Source organism: Phoca vitulina, unplaced genomic scaffold, assembly GCF_004348235.1.
Source record: "Phoca vitulina isolate PV1807 unplaced genomic scaffold, GSC_HSeal_1.0 scaffold12, whole genome shotgun sequence".
In the NCBI taxonomy this organism is placed as follows: domain Eukaryota; kingdom Metazoa; phylum Chordata; class Mammalia; order Carnivora; family Phocidae; genus Phoca; species Phoca vitulina.
This window is the reverse complement of record NW_022589715.1, coordinates 14348661-14366098: the sequence shown is the minus strand read 5'-3', so window position 1 is coordinate 14366098 and position 17438 is coordinate 14348661. Positions and strand designations below refer to the sequence as shown.

The window sequence follows — 17438 nt, the reverse complement described above, 5'->3', positions numbered from 1 at the left end:
GCTGGTTGGCTGGCAATACTTAGGCTTGTGGGTTAGGGGGGCACCGGTCAGCTGAATATGTGAAGTCCTCACCTTGGGACTGGGGATCTAGACAGCTGTATACCAGTGTCACAGGCCAGGTGGCCAGCCCAGGGCTTATCTCCTTCTACACTGAAAGAGCCAAGATAGAGATTAAGCTGCTGTGATAAAGACCTCCAAATACAATGACCAAAGCAAGGTAAAAATTCACTTCCCTCTCAGGTAACAGCCCAGAAGAAGCCCTATAGGGCAGGTAGTTCATCTTGCTCTGTGAGCTCATCTAGGGTCCCCAGCTGGAGGGTTGGCTCTTCCAGTCTCAACAGCTAGCCTGCATCTCTGGGCCTAAGGTGGCTGCTTCTATTGTCCCCTTTTGCCAGCCAGGGGGACAGGGGAAAGAGAGGGCTGAGAGAAAGCTCATAAAAATGTGACCCAGAAATTGCATACATCATTTTTTTCCTGTACCCCATTAGCCAAAATTTGGTCACATGGCCATACCCCAGCTGCAAGGGTGGTGGGAAATACAGTCTCTATATTGGATTGCTGTATGCCCAGCTAAAATGAAGGGAGGACTGTTGTTCAGAGGACGAACATGGATGCTGCTCATGTCTGGCCTCCTCCACATCATGACCTTTCACCTACTTGAAGATGGACAAATCCAAATGTCACTTCCTCCAAAAAGTCTTCCTGACACACCAGCCCATCCCTCCACCATCAGATAACTTAGGAGCCCCTCCTCAGCACTCCATCATTTCAGGTGTCTGTGTCTATCACGGTACCTGCCACATTACTTTGTAATTTCCCCTCCATGAGGAGGGCTCCCCCATGAGTCAATGAACTTCTTGAAGAGAAGGAAACTAGTATATTAGCCATCTTTGTTTCCCTAGTCCCTGACACATCCTAAATCTTTGTGACTATTTGAATGGGCGAATGAATAAGTGTGGCTCTCAAGTCTCCTTGTGGCCACTTCTGGTCAAATCTTACCGTCTCCCAGTAATGGAGGGATTCACCTACAGGAAGAAGAGGGCAGAGTCCAGGAAGAAGCAGCCTGCAAGGCAGTCGGGAACCACGGCAGGGCACTCCTGTCTGAGGGAGAGGTGGTGGCCCCTCACCGCCCCCCCATCCTGACTCTGGCCCAGCCTCACCTTCATTTCACCCAGGGAATAGGAAGGCAGCACCGCGGCGGCAATAAGAAAGGCCAAGGAAGGTGGCAGCACCCCGGGGAGCCCATTCTCCTCCCTCTAGTGATGGAACTGTGAGCCAGGTGGTTCCTGGGAGAGATGAGGCCAGCCTGTTAGTCAGGCTTCTAGCCATAGAGAAGAACATCTTGAAGTACACTTTCTCCCACTGAACATTCTTCTCTGGGAGAATCGGCCGCAAAGTGACCTCTATTTTAAGCAGACTTAGAAGACCCTAGCTGCCTAACCTCCCCCCCCCCCCCCATAACTTAAGCATTCTCCCGGCATTTTACATAAGTCTTCTGCTTCTTTTTCCATTTTCGGTATCTAAGGTAGAATACCGCCTCGGCTGTGGCTGAGAGCCCCCTTGCTTTCCAATACTACCAAGGGCTCCTAATGTCCCAAGGGCAGATCTAACTAAAACTCTTCTTTTTCATACTACTGCCTCTTGTGAAGAGAGACGGGGGGTGGGGGGGGGGGGGTTGCTGAGGGGGATAACCCTATGAGGGAAGGGAAGGCTGACTAACCTTGTTCATCCACATATGGCCTATCTCCAGAACTATATGGTCCTGGACCTCATTTTGTTTTTTAAATCCAGATAAATTTGGCCTCCAACGTCTTTCTGTAATATCTTCCCAGTAGATAGCAGTAGTTTTCACAAAACTGGAACCTGTGCAGGCCCTATCAATCCCACACCAGCCTTCCTCTTTAACCCATACTGCCCTGGGCTTCCTGAGGCTGCTACCAGCCTCTGACTTTTGTGGTGGCGAGGGGAGGGTGAGGGGATGTCCTAAGGAAGTGTTTCCAGTTCAAGGAGACTCTCTGGTACCAGCTGAAAGATTGGTCTCATCTAAGAATCTTCCCTCTCTGCTCTAACCTCAGAGGCCATGGGCAGCCCCGGGGCAGAGCTCCCCGGAGGCCTGAGGTAGTTGCCACCACCACCCCCATGCTTCCCAAATAACTAACCGTCAGGCCCATTTTTCCTTTAGCCTGAAGGAAAGCTGTTCAGTGGCAGTTCTTGAAACCACTTCTCGAGGCTTCAGGGGATATTTCTCCTCCTTCCCCTCTTTCCACTTCATTGGATTCTGCTATTAACCACCTGAACCCCCCGCACCCCCACCCAGCTCTTCCACCCCTATGGTCACATGTTGTAAAAATGGATGAAAGACTGGAGGGTCTGGCCCAGCAGACCGTGTACCGAGAGGATGGAACCCAGCAAGTGGGCCCTTCAGCCCAAGGCAGTACCAGCTGCCTCAAATGAGTGGCACTCACACTTGATAATTACATCTGTGAAAGGTATCTCCCCATTCTTGTTCTTTCAGACTTCTCTGGAAACACTCAACAAAGCCATCGCCGGCTTAGTGGTGATGTCTGAAGAAATGGAGAAGGTGTATAACAGTTTCCTCAACAACCAGGTTCCTTCTCTGTGGTCCAGCACAGCCTACCCATCCCTGAAGCCACTAGGATCATGGGTCAAAGACCTCATCCTGAGGACTGCGTTTGTGGACGTAAGAAAATTCACTTCTTTGGGGTTTGATGAACACGGTAGGCCTTAAGGTCCTTAGGAAGCCCTAGCGAACTGAAACACTAGCAACCATTGAGGGATCATCCGAGCCCAAAGAAACAGAAACTTCCCGAATGGCATCAATTTGGAAGTCATGCTCATTATAATGTACTTTGCCCTTGGCCCTTATCCCCACATCCCATTTTAGTTTCAGATCTAGTTCATAGGACCCCACCGTGAGGTACAGAACCAATCTGACATGGGTCCAAACTGCCAGGTGTGACCTTGCTGTGGTCTCCCCTCTTCCACACCCCCTGTAATAATCAGCTTCTGGATTTACGGTCAGGCTGTTGGGTGAGGAAGGGGGGACAGACAGGCAGTGAGAATGGGGCTGGTGACTAACTCAGGCTGGTTGAGATTCTGTCTCCTGAGAGGCCCTCCAGAATATGACTTTGATTTAAATAACAAACTCCATTTCAGAAAAATAATACATGATGATGTAATGTTTCTCCTTTAGTTGTGGCTCAAAAGGGGGCAGCCTAAGTCCTTCTGGATCTCCGGTTTCTTCTTTCCTCAAGGATTTCTAACAGGTAACAAACCGTGCTTTCCCAAGAAAAATCCCACCGAAAAGACCGTGATTTGTTACATGCTGGGTTTCTAGGAACCGGGGGAAAGGCCTGGCTGCCAATGACCTAACCGTGGACTGTTGGTTGTAGGGCAGTTCGGTGAGGCCCTGCTCTTCTTCACTTGCCAGGGGAAAGGATGACAGAAATAGCAGCCGCTCCCCTACAACTTAATCCCAGACCCTCTCCGTTGTGCACGCGAGTGCACTGCTGCTGTGAAGGTCCACAGCACTCCCCAGTCCCTGTGCGACCCGTGCGACCAGTGCGACCCGTGCGACCCGTGCGACCCATGCGACCCATGCGACCCGTGCTTAAAGGCACCACCTGCTCACCCCCTGCTCTGGCCCCACCTCAGCGCAGCTTCCTTCCCTCTAAAAAATACTCCTTCTGTCCTTCCATCAGCCCTCAAGGACTCCAGCTAGAGGGCCCAGCCCTTAATCTGTCTCATCCTGAATCCCTTATTAACAGCCCATACAAGACAAGCTGAGCAGGACTCTGAAGTTAGGGAGATGGGGCTCTGGAACTCCTGCACTGGTCTGTCTCCCTCACTGCAGAGCAGTGCCCTTGAGACTTGGCCTTCCTCCCTCTCTTCCCAGCCCCGCCATGGCTCCACCCCTCCCAACATCACCGCAGGCTTCCCAGCTGATGAACTAATTCAGAATAAGGCATTAGTGGTTGAGACTTCTCAGTGGAGAGGAGGCTCTCAAACTGATGGAGGCAAGCGGAGGCCGTGTTCGAGAAACGGCAGTGTTGTTCCGAGGACCCAGCTTTCTGGTTTTCGTATTTATAGGAACTCTTCAAAATCATGCTCGGAAATACAATTTGCCTATAGATGAGCTGAGTTTCAAATACAACATGATTCCTACCTACCGGGATCAAGCTGCAGTTATAGAAGCTGCCAAGACAGTGCAGTTTGGACAAGAATTGCCCATGGACTTGGAGGTATTGTCCCCCTGACTACTGTTACAGCAAAGCAGCTCTGTCCCTCTGCCATTTGAGGTCTCAGCCAACCTCCCCTGCCCTACTCCCCTACTGCCTCCCACACGCAGGAGCACAAGAAGCAGGACAAGATTCACACCCCTCAGACAAACTCCCCAGTCTAGCAATGCCTAGATGGAACTGCCTAAATTAGTCTGATTTATAGAGATATTTTTTAAAGTAACACTTTATTTCTTTAGATTCCTATGGCAACTTTCTCCTTCTTATGGAGAAAAGGGTTAAATATCAGGACTTTAGCCAGATGTTAAAAACAAAGGTTTCAGAATCAGGCAGGCCTGAGTTTAAATTCTGACTTTCCCCTTTGCCAGCTGTGTGTGTGCTAGGGCAATGACTCACATGTCTGCATCGCAGTGTTCTCATCTGTAAAATGGGGCTGCTGCTGCTAACCTCAGAGTTGTAATGCAGTAAAAATAACCAGCGCATAATGCTCCCGCAATAAATTATTATTATAGGCTGAATTTATTTGCTGTTCATTCAACTGCCTCCTAGCAGAAGGAATATACCAATATATCATACATTATATAACCATAAATACATGACGTAATTAATAGGAATGCACTAAGGAAGCAGTTTAAACTCCTTGCCTACATAGTTTACTCCCTCTAGAGCAGAATTTCTCAAAGTGTGGTTCCAATACCAGGAGCATGGGCATCACCTGGGAACTTACTAGAAATGCAAATTCCAAGGACCCATTCCAGATCTACTGAATCAGAAACCCTGCGCTGGAACCCAGAAATCTGTACTGTGACAGTCCTACCTGGGGTTCTTAGCCCACTAAAGTTTGAGAACCACAGCTCTAGAGTATCAGTGATTCTCAACTTTGACTGAAGGTTAGAATCACCTGTGGAGCTTTTTAAAAATCCCAGTGCCCAGACTACACCCCAGTTACATCAGAATCACTGCAATTTCATTAGGCACCATTATTTTCCAAAGCTCCCCTGGTGATTCCAGTGTACAGCCAGGGATGAGCACCACCGCTGCCAATCTGAGCTGCCCAGCTTCAGTGTGCTGAGGGGGTATCGATGGGGGACTGGAGCTCTGCCTCCAAGCACCTACCCACACTAGTGAGCTGTATAAATATAATTTTCTACACGTGCCACAAAATCAAACATCTGCTCCAGATTGTTTTTTCCAAGAAAGTGTTCACTCCTCAATCAGCATAGTTGTGGTGAATGGCTTTACTAAACTTTCCTTAACATATCCTGGCATCAGTTAGTAGAAATTGCTCCTGGATAATTCTATCAGTATCCACCCCACTCAGATCTGATTGATCTACTCTTTGTTCTCATGAGCAAAAACTTACAAAGACCAAACTGATCCAATATTCATGGCTTACTTATGAAATACTATAATATCCCATACCTCTTAATTATCTGGGTTTTTTTTAAGATTTTATTTATTTATTTGACAGAGAGACAGTGAGAGAGGGAACACAAGCAGGGGGAATGGGAGAGGGAGAAGCAGGCTCCCCGCTGAGCAGGGAGCCCGATGCGGGGCTCGATCCCAGGACCCTGGGATCACGACCTGAGCCGAAAGCAGACGCTTAACAACTGAGCCACCCAGGCGCCCCAATTATCTGTATTTAAAATGACAATAAAAAGGGTTACATTTTTAAGGAAATTTGTTTTAGCATCAAAATCCTTTTTAAAGTAAAAAGAAAATAAACTGAGAGTTGCACTCCTCATTATTTTGAGCCCCTTCTTAGGCAGGAGGGTGTCCCAGGCCCACATCAGGAATAACTGAGGCCTCGGAAAGGCACCCACATAAAAGTTCTCGCCAAGGCCTTCCAGAACGCTGGCCCTGCTCTGGGCCTGGCACATTTGTACCTGCCCCAGGAGGCTGACAGACGGAAGCTTACACTGACCACAGGACCTCTGTCCCTCCACCGTGCCCCAACCCACAGCACACCTCCACCTTGGATCATGGGCACTGAGCCACGACAGTGCTTTAGATCTCTGCCTTCTATGGAGATGGCAGGTCGTATGGTGGGCCCAACTCCTGGTCCTCCCAGTGAATGTCTGCAAGAGACTGTGCTCACACAGCTTTCGTTCCGCTACGTACAAGCAGGGCCACTGTCCTCCCGTTTGCCACCTTTGTGCGGTTTAGGAAAACACAGTCCCTCTGGGTGGCTGCCCAAATGGCTCCCACCCATGGCCCGGCAAGGGCAGCCTGTAGTAAGGCAAACGTGCACAAGCGGGTGCAGCAGCCCCCCAAACAGGAAGGCAGGCCCCACACTGCCTGCCCAAGAGACGAAGCTCGGGACGCTAGGAAGTGAAGACCAGCCAAAAAGAGCTTACCATTCTTTTATTCCCAATAAAAAGATACTACCCATGTCCATACAGCTTGGTCACTGCCTGCAGGTGTGAAGCTCCCATTATCCAAAAGATAACTGGCTCCACAAGTGGCCAAACGCGCTCAGTGTTTGAGGGAGGACGACACAGAAGCCTACAACCGGCCAAAATTGTACTCCCGCAGCGGCGTCCAATCACGGGTCACTAAGGGGCAGGGTCTTTCTGTCTCTCTTTCTCCCCCCTTTAATAGGAACATGAAAAATCTAGCATAATTTCTGAAGACAAAAAAGGAACTTTCCACTGGTGCTCTGCAAGTGTTACTACAGATACAGAATCTATCTTTAGGTCACCCAGGCCCTCGAAAGACCTTGCTAAAAAGAACATGATAGTTACAGCCCTCCTATCCCATCTGCTTCCCGTGAGAAGGAGAAAGTCATAATATCATACCAGATCATTTGAAGCCCATAAATGGTATCCCTTATTAGAGGTCCTGGTGGACTGTGGGAAGTATGAGATTTGGTGTCAAACCGAGAAGCAAGTCGTTTTACCTTTCCAAGCCTCGGTATTCTCCTCTCTAAAATGTGAGTAATAACAGCAATCTATAGAGTGGTTCTTAGAATTAACTCGTGAGGATGTGGGACTCAGGAAATGGCCCACAACAGCTAATCCCCCTCTCCTCTTCTCACCTTAAAACGTCTCGTCATCTTTCAGTTGCCCTCTCCTGAGGATGGTGTTCTTGTTCATGGAATGTTCATGGATGCTTCTCGATGGGACAATACGGAGATGGTGATAGAAGACGCATTGCCAGGACAGATGAATCCAATGCTGCCTGTGGTGCATTTTGAACCTCAACAAAATTATGTGCCAAACCCAACACTTTACCACTCCCCACTTTATAAAACAGGGGCCCGGGCAGGAACACTCTCAACCACAGGTAAGGATGTGCCAAGATTGGCCCAAATGATGACAAAACGCAAACTACAAAGTCCAAAAAAAAAAAAAAAAAGCTATACTGTGCAAGGAGAGATCTTAAGCCAATTAGCAAGGCTTAAAATGAGGCCACTTATAACATACTAATTTATAAATGTTATAAATTCTCTTTCTTTTAACTCTGAGTATGGACTAACATCATAAAACTAATGCTTTCTTCTATTAGTCTAATAAGTAGAAAATAGAGCTTATTGAGCAGTGACTTTTATTTTCAAAATGATGACCTGAGTAGACATGAAAATCTCTCTCCCACCAAAGCCACTGAGACTCATCATAGAAAACGGATTTGAAAATGAACCAAAAATGGAATGCCATGTTGCAAAAAGGGGAATCCGAGTGGGCCTGAAACTAAGATGCAGCCCTGAGAAAAGAAACCAAGTAGAAAGCCCCATCAACAGAGAAGCTGATGATCTGCCCGCACACAGCTAGGACACCGCCAAAGAGTGAGCAGGGAATGAGCTGAGGAAATCCCTCACAATACAGCACAATGCAATTAAAAAAAAAAAAAAGTGACATTGTGAAAGGAGCCAAAATTTCCAGTATTTATCTAGTAGGCAATCTGGAAGGAGAAAGAGAATGGAAGAGGGATAATAATGGTTGATAATTTCCCAGAACTGAAGGAAACACTTGAGTCCCCAGATTACAAGATCTCACAAAGTGGTAAGAGTGATTTTTTTAAAGCATACAACAAAGAAATAAATTTTAAAAGATATATCAAAGCAATACTTAAGACTATCAGAGATAAAGAAAATACTCAAAGCAAAGAGATAAATATATGAATACACTGGAACTAAAATTCCCAAGAATGAGAATCAGATTGACACCAAGCATCTCTCTTTATCCACAGCGCACATAAAAAGAAAATAGACAAACATCTTTTTTTTTTTAAGATTTTATTTATTTATTTGACAGAGAGAGCCAGAGAGCACAAGCAGGGGGAATGGCAGAGGGAGAAGGAGAAGCAGGCTGCCCACTGAGCAGGGAGTCTGATGCGAGGCTCGATCCCAGGATCTTGGGATCATGACCTGAGCCAAGCTGATGCTTAACCAACTGAGCCACCCAGGCACCCCAATAGACAAACATCCTTAAAGGCTGAGGAAAAACAACTTTGAACCATAGAACTGCAACAAATGCAACCAAATTATCATCTAAAAGGGAAGGAGTAGTAAACCTATTTTTGGACATACAGTGGCTCTAAATTAATCACCACTGACCCTCTATTTAAAACACACACACACACACACTCTTAAATCTTAATAGTTTGACCATAAAAATGATTTTAAGAACTTGAAACTAAATTTCCAGATGATAGAAATATGGGAGAGGGGCAAGGTAGAAAGAACTAAAACATTTTCTCATTTGAGTAGAGAATATAGATACTGATAAATATTTTTCTAATAAAATCTTCAATTACAGTATGTTCTCAAAGAGTAACATATGGAATAGGACTAAAATAGACACTCCTATCATGTCTTCATCTCCCCCTCCTATGACAAATCTAAAAACATATTAAAATTAATAATGATATGTACAAGTTTCTATGTGGACATATGCTTTCATTTACCTTGGATAACTATCTAGGTATGGAATGACTGGATCATGTGGTAAGTACATGGTTCAACTTTTTAAGAAACAGCCAAACTGTTTTCAAAGTGGCCATACCATTGAACACTCCCACCAGCAGTGTGTAAGGGTTCCAGTTCCTCCACATCCTCACTACCACTTAGGATGACCAGTCCTTTTAATTTTAGATGATAGATAGATAGATAGATAGATAGATAGATAGATAGATGGAATGATAGAATATAGTGGTATCTTCTTGTGGTTTTACTTTGCATTTCCCTAATGACTAATGATGTTAGCCATCTTTTCTGGTACTTATTTATATCTTCATTGATGAACTGTCTGTTCAAGTCTTTTACCCATTTTTTTTAAAAAAGATTTTATTTGAGAGAGAGAGCAAGCATGAGAGCGAGCACAAGCAGGGGGGAGGGGCAGAGGCAGAGGAAGAAGCAGGCTCCCCACTGAGCAGGGAGCCCTACGTGGGGCTCAATCCCAGGACCCTGGGGTCATGACCCAAGCTGAAGGCAGACACCTAACTGACTGAGCCACTCAGGTGCCCCCTTTTACCCATTTTTTTAAGAGTCATTTGTCTTATTATTGGCTAAAATTCCAACAGGAACCCTGTCTTCTTGGCAAGAGGAACCAAGGAAAGGTAGTAATTAAAATGATATTGCAGGGGCGCCTGGGTGGCTCAGTCATTAAGCGTCTGCCTTCGGCTCAGGTCATGATCCAGGGTCCTGGGACCGAGCCCCACATTGGGCTCCCTGCTCCGCGGGAAGCCTGCTTCTCCCTCTCCCACTCCCCCTGCTTGTGTTCCTGCTCTCGCTGTCGCTCTCTCTCTGTCAAATAAATAAAATCTTTAAAAAAAAAAAATTTTTAATGATATTGCGCTAGCACAAGACTCAACAAGCAGATCAATGCACTGGATACAGACCCCAGACCACAGAAACACACTGTGTATATTGGTTTAAAATTGGTCAGGAAGGGGCGCCTGGGTGGCTCAGTGGGTTAAGCGTCTGCCTTCAGCTCAGGTCATGATCTTGGGGTCCTGGGATCAAGTCCCACATCAGGCCCCCTGCTCAGCCAGGAGTCTGCTTCTCCCTCTCCCTCTGCCCCTCCCCCTGCTTGTGTTATCTCTCTCTCTCTCTCTCTTTCTCTCAAATAAATAAATAAATCTTAAATAAAATAAAATAGGTCAGGAAGAGAGAAATTATTCCACAAATGGTGCTCAGACAATTGGTTATACCAAACTTAGACCCTATGTCATACTACATACAAAAATTAAATCACTGATGGATACTTTACACTTAATCATCACTAAATTTTAAAATTATTATTAACCCTAATGAAATAATGACTCTAAGTAATAATTATCAACAGCTGCTAACATCCCAACAAAGAAAGAAAATCAGACATAAGGTACTTCCTGATGAAAATACACACCACCTATTCAAGTATTCTTGTCCCAAAAAACTCAAACCTGAATGTGATCATGCCTCTAGATCTCACCACCCCTTTACAGGGATAGAGGAACATGCTTAAAATCACCACAGGGAAGCTGTCAGCAAAAATCCAGACTCTGGGAAACTTTATAGGATAGTCTGGTTGTTTCAACAATTACAAGGGGGTGGCAAAAGGAACAGAGGGAGAACCTACCAATTTTAAGAAATTTGAGAGACACATCACTGGAGCACCTGTGTGGCTCAGTGGGTTGGGCATCTGACTCTTGATTTTGGCTCAGGTCGTGATCTCAAGGTTGAGGGATCAAGCCCCATGTCAGGCTCCATGCTGGTTGCAGAGCCTGCTTGGGATTGTCTCTCTTCCTCTCCCCCCACTCCCACTCACACACACACTCTCTCTCTCTCTAAAATAAAATAAGACACATCACTATTGCAAGGCATGGACCTTATCTGAATCCTGAATCAAACTCACAGTTAAATGTGTGTGTGTGTGTGTATGCTGTTTGTACTATAAAATGGCCCTCAAGCACTGCCAAGGCACCATGCAGGGCGTGGCACACAAAGGGAAGGGAAGGGGAGATACGGGCATTCTCTGCTGGCAACACCACCACCTTCCCCAACTTCCACATAGATGGGGTTTGCTATGAATGCAGTGCCATCTTGAGAGCCGAATGCTCTTCTTCTTACACTGGTCCTGGCCCCTCACACAGGCCCACAATGAAAAAAGTGCAAAAGTGACCTCTTACTTCAGATGTCCCAGAGCTGAGGACCAAATATCTGCGATTGTGTTTAGTCATTTCAGGAGCCCTGGTGCCTAACTGCAGGGTGAAACAAAGGATGGATGGATGGATGGATGGATGGACGGACGGACAGATGGACAAATGAACAGATGCCCGACCTACCAACTGTATCCCAAGTCCCACTAAAAGCTCAAGGCTGAATCCTAGTCCAGTGTTCCCTCAGTCAGCCTGCAGAGAATTTGAAACATATTTTACAAGGTTATACAAAGTCGAAGCTGGACAGGTCCTAAAGGATCATTTGTTCTAACATCTTCATCTTATAGAGCATAAAACTGAAATCCATAGAGGGTTAGTTGCCCATTATCTTTAGAGACTGAGTCAGGTCTGAAACCCAAGTGTCTTGACTCCCAGTACAGTGCTCTTTGTATCAAGGGGTTATTCTTTTGTCCTTGTATCCTTAACTAGGTCATTCAACCAACTTTGTGGTGACTGTCCTCTTACCCTCCAAGCGTTCCAAAGATTATTGGATTGCCAAGGGATCAGCTTTGCTCTGCCAGCTCAATGAGTGAAAAGTTGCCACCTCCTGCTAAAAAAGAACCAGACTGGAGATCTTTCCTGATGGGGGACAAAGGTCTGCATAACTTATATGTGAGCAAAATAGCTTTACTTCAGATCTGACTTAAGGGTAGTAAGTGTGGTTTTTCTCTTCTAATCTAAAATAAAGTGTTTGAGTGTTTCTTCCTGTTGGTAATTCAAGCTCTGATGTGAAAGCAGTGGGTTCAACACTCACCTCTTAAACCTGCTCCCCCTCCCCCAGGTGAGAGCCAGGCAGCTTCCCATCAATAACTTGAGGGGAGTGAGGGGAGTGAGGGGAGTAACGTGGGCGAGTCAGAGCTCAGCAATGCCTTATCCACAGGGGCTTCCTTCCTCCTCACTCTGATATAAAAGGCCTGGTGTACACTGCAGTCACGTGGCCCCAGGGGCTTCGATTTCTAGACCAGATGAAGGCTCAGAGCCCGACACATGGGAGGCTGATGAGCAAATGAGCTAGATAGCAAGATCTCGACCCCATGGTGCCTGTTCCCCCGCTCTATGGGGCTATACTACAGTCCTTAGGAGAGGCTGCTGTGCTTCACGGAAGTGCAGGTTGGTCCTGCCCAAGTACAGAACTTCCCCTCCACTTTAGGACGAGCCTGTGTGAAAAGCAGCCAAGTCCCACCCAGGTGCACCTGAGCCCCTGCCACCTCAAAAGCAGAGGTTATTGGGCCACCATTAAGATGGAGCAGTCACCAAAAAAAAAAAAGAGGAAAAGATGGAGCAGTCACTGTTGCAAATCATCTTGTGTCAGCCCTGCCAACAAGGGTCTGTTTGCCTCCTCAGCCATAACATGAGCCAAGACACTGGGAATCACGCAGCTAGGATGGATAAAGCCACACCACCCCCTTGCAGAAATTTGCAAGAATTGGGTCAGGCCCAGTAATCCTACCTTCCCCTTTTACCTCCGCCTTCGTCCCCATACCTATCAAAGTTAAAAACAGACTCAAGTCCCGGAGAAGCAGAGAGCACTTCTATTACTTAGAGTTCAGAGCAGGAATCCGAGACTACTCTTGGCATTCGAAGCGGGAACAGGTACTTACTGAGCCATGGGAATGGCTGCAGCTGCACAAGGCAGAGGTTGACGTCAGGCACCACAGCAGCTGTAATCCACGGTCACAGCGCTGTGGGAAACTGGGCCAACCTCACACTGTACCGCACCCGTGGAACAGCGACCGACTGGACGAGGAACAGCAGAGCCAGGCCACTGCACACTCTCGTGCCTGCTGGAGCCTACACATACCTGCCACCAGCCCTGAAGAGGAAGTTCTTCTGTCTCTTTCCGCCTTCCAAGTCAGGCGAGTCTATCTCATTAGGAGAATCTCAAGCATAGCAGCAAGGGACTCTGGGAACACTGAGTCCTCCTACCCCTGCAATACAGGTGCATGTTGCAGAATGGAGCAAAGGTGGAGGACACGCATCCTGAGTACCGCCACACCACTCTTTAAGTAGACCCCAAAGATCTTCTGGGCCCTGGAAATGACTGCGAATGCACCCACAAGAAAGTCTAGGAAGAGAAGATCACAGAATTGCGAGCCCAGGCAATCAAGCTTTCCCCAAACCAGGTTAGGAACAAACACATCTGTTTCTTATTGGCCCCATCTAAGTCCTGGGCAGACCCTCTGGGTTTCTGTGAGCTGCTCGAAAGCCCCTAAAGAAACCTTGCCATGAGGTGGGAAGCGGGGGGCAGGACTAAAAGTTCCCATTTCAGACTCAACCAAGACAATTCTTTTTTTTTTTTTTTTTTTTTTTTTAAAGATTTTATTTATTTGAGAGAGAGAATGAGAGACAGAGAGCATGAGAGGGAGGAGGGTCAGAGGGAGAAGCAGACTCCCCGCCGAGCAGGGAGCCCGATGCGGGACTCGATCCCAGGACTCCAGGATCATGACCTGAGCCGAAGGCAGTCGCCCAACCAACTGAGCCACCCAGGCGCCCTCAACCAAGACAATTCTACTCTTAATCATTTTATGTAGGTTCCCCATAAGATTTTATTTGTAAAAGACATAGACATATAAATAATAAATAACAAGACAGGAAGAAGGAGCGTTTGCAAAGTGCTTTCTTGCACAGCAGCTTTGACGAAACCCACCCATTCACCCAGTCTTCAGCGTGTTGGCGAGACACTCACACATCACACGTAATTAAAGCACTTGTCAGAGTGCAGGACGCAGCCCAGCCACCAGACCTTGAATAGAGAGGAGCAAACAAAGGTCCCATGGCCTATTAATTCCCCTGAATCCAGAACCAGGAGTGAGTAGGAAGAGGAGCAGCAGGAAGAACAGGGTCAGGATCCAAAGTGGCAGGTAGGCCAGGAGCAGGGCCCAGGAGTGAAGCAGTGATAGTATCCAGAGGGTGTGAGCAAGAGTTGTTTGCATAATATATACATATTGTGGGAAAAAGTCTACACAGAAAATGTATTTAATCATTTTTATATAATACATTTATAATTCTTTTCATACAACTCATTATGTTACAAAACTGTACCCCCACCCCAAGCACTGGTGGATAACCCAAAGTCACTCCTTGGAAAGAGAAGAACCAACACTGCATTTTATTCTGTCTCCTTTCCTGGGTCGGGCCTATCAAGGCCAGACCAGAGTGTGGAGTACAGGAACGGCCATCCTTCAAGTCCAGGGGGTCGGGGCTTGGCCTGGCTCCTCCAGTCATTACAGGAGGAATGTCTCTGTTTGGAAAGCCAGCATCAGCACCCAGAACACAGGAGCCCAGAGAGACAGACAGGCACTGCTGGCCACCATGTGGCTGTGGTGGGAATGCCCATGGTGAGGAAGCCGCAGCTCAGCAGAGATGGATCTACCCAGAGCAGGGACCTGCAGTTGTGGGACCATGGCGCTACGAGGAAAAGAAAAAACAGAGTCTCAGAGCTCAGCAGGAGCCAGTGGATACTCCAAGGCCCCTGAAGGCCCACACAGCTTCTTTTCATCTCCCTTTTTTAAAGATGGGAATGGATCCTAGTATGTTAACGGGCTTCCTGTGTCTTTGTCCCTTAATACTATTGCTACAACAAATCCAAGTAATTCAGGTGCTAAGACCAGCACATCGGACAACCTCCCCCCGGCGACATGGTTCTTGGTTCAAAGATTATTAAAACTCTAGGTGTAAGAAGCCCCAACTCAGATTTGCGTGTCATTAGCCCTTGGGCAATCTCAGGCAGGGACCCTCCACACTGACCACACGCAGAGGCCCATCCAAGCCATGAGGTGTCCTCCCTGGGATCTGGCTCTCCCCCCCGACCCAGCTCAGGTCCAGTGTGAACTCCATGCAGACATCCCAAGTCAAGACAGTATGAGCTGAGGGGCCCATGATCTCAGACCCAACTGGACCTTTCAGCTCAGCTCAGGTGTAAAGTGCCCAACTCCAGGCCACCTTGAAAGGAAACGGCCCAGACTGAAAAAGAACTGAGTATGTCAATTTCTTCCTCCACCCCCCAAGGAAGGATAGTTGAAGAGCCACTCTCTGCAGGTACCACTGAACACGGATTCAACAGGATCTGTCCCTGTTCTCCAGGTCCCATTTGGCTGCCAGCTTCCCTCCATTTAAAAATGCCAATCCCGGGGGCGCCTGGGTGGCTCAGTCGGTTGAGCATCTGACTCTTCATTTTGGCTCAGGTCATGATCTCGCCGTCATGGGATCAAGCCCTGAGTTGGGCTCCGCCCTGAGCATGGAGTCTGCTTCAGACTCTCTCTCCCTCCCCCGCTCACTCTCTCTCTCTAATAGGTAAATAAATAAAATCTTTTTTAAAAATTTTTTTAAAAAGCCAATTCCACAGCATACTGGATGCCTGCTTCGAGCCTTCAGTGGCTCCTCATGTCTGCAGGCACTCCACTCCACTTCCTGTCTGGACCCACCCCGCCCCACCCCACTCCCCTTGACTTCCCAGGCTCCAGCCATAATTACTTCATCTTGGTTTCTTCAACATGCTCACTCTCTCTAGGCCTTCAAATTGTCCCACTTGCTTGGAACTCCTTCCCCTCCTTGCTCAGGTGTTTACTCATTCAACATTTATTATTAAACACTATGCAGGCACTGGATCCCTGAATCTCCTGATGAAGACTCAAGTTCTGTTCGTTGGGCTTCACTTTGTCAGGCTTCTACTCAGTATCAGCCAAAAGGTCCCTTCACTCCATGAGGCCTTTCCTGACCCCCAACCCTAAATAGTAACCTCCAACAAAAGAGCATTCCCACAGTACCCTACACTTCCTTTGCAGACAATCAACTCAAAATCTGGCTTCCTCCCCAGAATGTGAACTCCATGAAGGCAGAGGGCTAATGCCTGGTTTACTCCAAAGCCACGGCACCCAACACAAAAGCAGGCACATGGGAGGAACTCAGTACATTTGGGTTGAATTGATCTGGATCCTGGATCCCAGGCCTCTCTGATGTAGTTCTTCCAGAAGCCTTATGCCTTGCAGAACAGGCTGAGTCATCACCTTTGACTCCTCTGTCCACCTCTGATCTACCTCCTAAGCATCTCTGAGAGTACATTCTTTTTTTTTTTAAAGATTTTATTTGTTTATTTGAGAGAGAGAGAACGAGAGACAGAGAGCATGAGAGGGAGGAGGGTCAGAGGGAGAAGCAGACTCCCCGCCGAGCAGGGAGCCCGATGTGGGACTCGATCCCGGGACTCCAGGACCATGACCTGAGCCGAAGGCAGTCGCTTAACCAACTGAGCCACCCAGGCGCCCTCTGAGAGTACATTCTGTGTTCATCCTACTCCCTGTCAAATGTGGGGGCTGAATAAGCCCATTCCCACAAGGTTGCTTCCAGCTCTGCAAAACTGAAATCCCTGATCTGCAGTGGAGAAAGGGCTGGTAAATCAACACACTCAGGCATACCCACACCCGCCCCCCACCCTCTCTTTAAAAAGATGAACATGTTGCCCTTGCTCTGGCTCGAAGCAACTACCTTTAATCTGGATTCATCTGTATCACAGTGAACAGAAGACAGTGCCCAAGGCTGTGAGGAACAGGAAGGCTGGTCCATGAGTGGGGTGCTCACCCCCACCAGAGCCTTGAACCCCCACCCTCTTAAGCGGTGTGATGGGCATTTCCGGCCTGCCCCCCACCCACACTCCCAGTGGGACGGATGGCTCCCGGGGATGGGCTCCCCACCGGCCCAGCCCAAACCACTGCCTCACCTCTCCTCCAGTCGAACCCACAGATCGCTGAACTGCCGAAGCCGCTGCCTTCGCTGTGGGCGCGGCCGCCTCCGCTTCTTCCGAAACTTCCGCTCCCCCTCACCACCCAGGTCGGCACTTCCGGCCGGGGGCACGTGAGGAGGCAACAGCGAGTGCGCCGCAGACGCCGCTTCCGGTGCCCGCACTTCCACGGAGGGCACTTCCGGAGCAAAGATGACCCGGGAGGTCAGCCCCGACGAGGGACTTTGGCTCTTCTCTCTTTGAACAGGGGTGGGGGGAAGATGGACTTGAAGGAGAGTCGCCCAGCATGGCGTCCTCCCCGCCCT

At 48.0% G+C, this 17438-nt stretch overlaps 2 protein-coding genes across 2 annotated transcripts in view; one reads left to right on the top strand and one right to left on the bottom strand.

Moving 5' to 3' along the window:
* The window catches only part of DNAH6 (dynein axonemal heavy chain 6), a 213437-nt gene extending 201355 nt beyond the window's left edge, over positions 1-12082 (top strand). Inside the window, exons 73-77 of the mRNA XM_032410573.1 lie at positions 2516-2701; positions 3215-3287; positions 4111-4262; positions 7322-7544; positions 11829-12082. Coding sequence (XP_032266464.1) covers positions 2516-2701; positions 3215-3287; positions 4111-4262; positions 7322-7544; positions 11829-11932 — 738 coding nt within the window. The 3' untranslated portion in view covers positions 11933-12082. The remainder of the gene's footprint in view (positions 1-2515; positions 2702-3214; positions 3288-4110; positions 4263-7321; positions 7545-11828) is intronic.
* A 5026-nt stretch (positions 12083-17108) lies between these two features.
* TRABD2A (TraB domain containing 2A) overlaps positions 17109-17438 on the bottom strand; it is a 48878-nt gene continuing 48548 nt past the window's right edge. The window contains exon 6 of the mRNA XM_032411191.1: positions 17109-17370. Within this exon, the coding sequence (XP_032267082.1) occupies positions 17109-17370 (262 nt within the window). The remainder of the gene's footprint in view (positions 17371-17438) is intronic.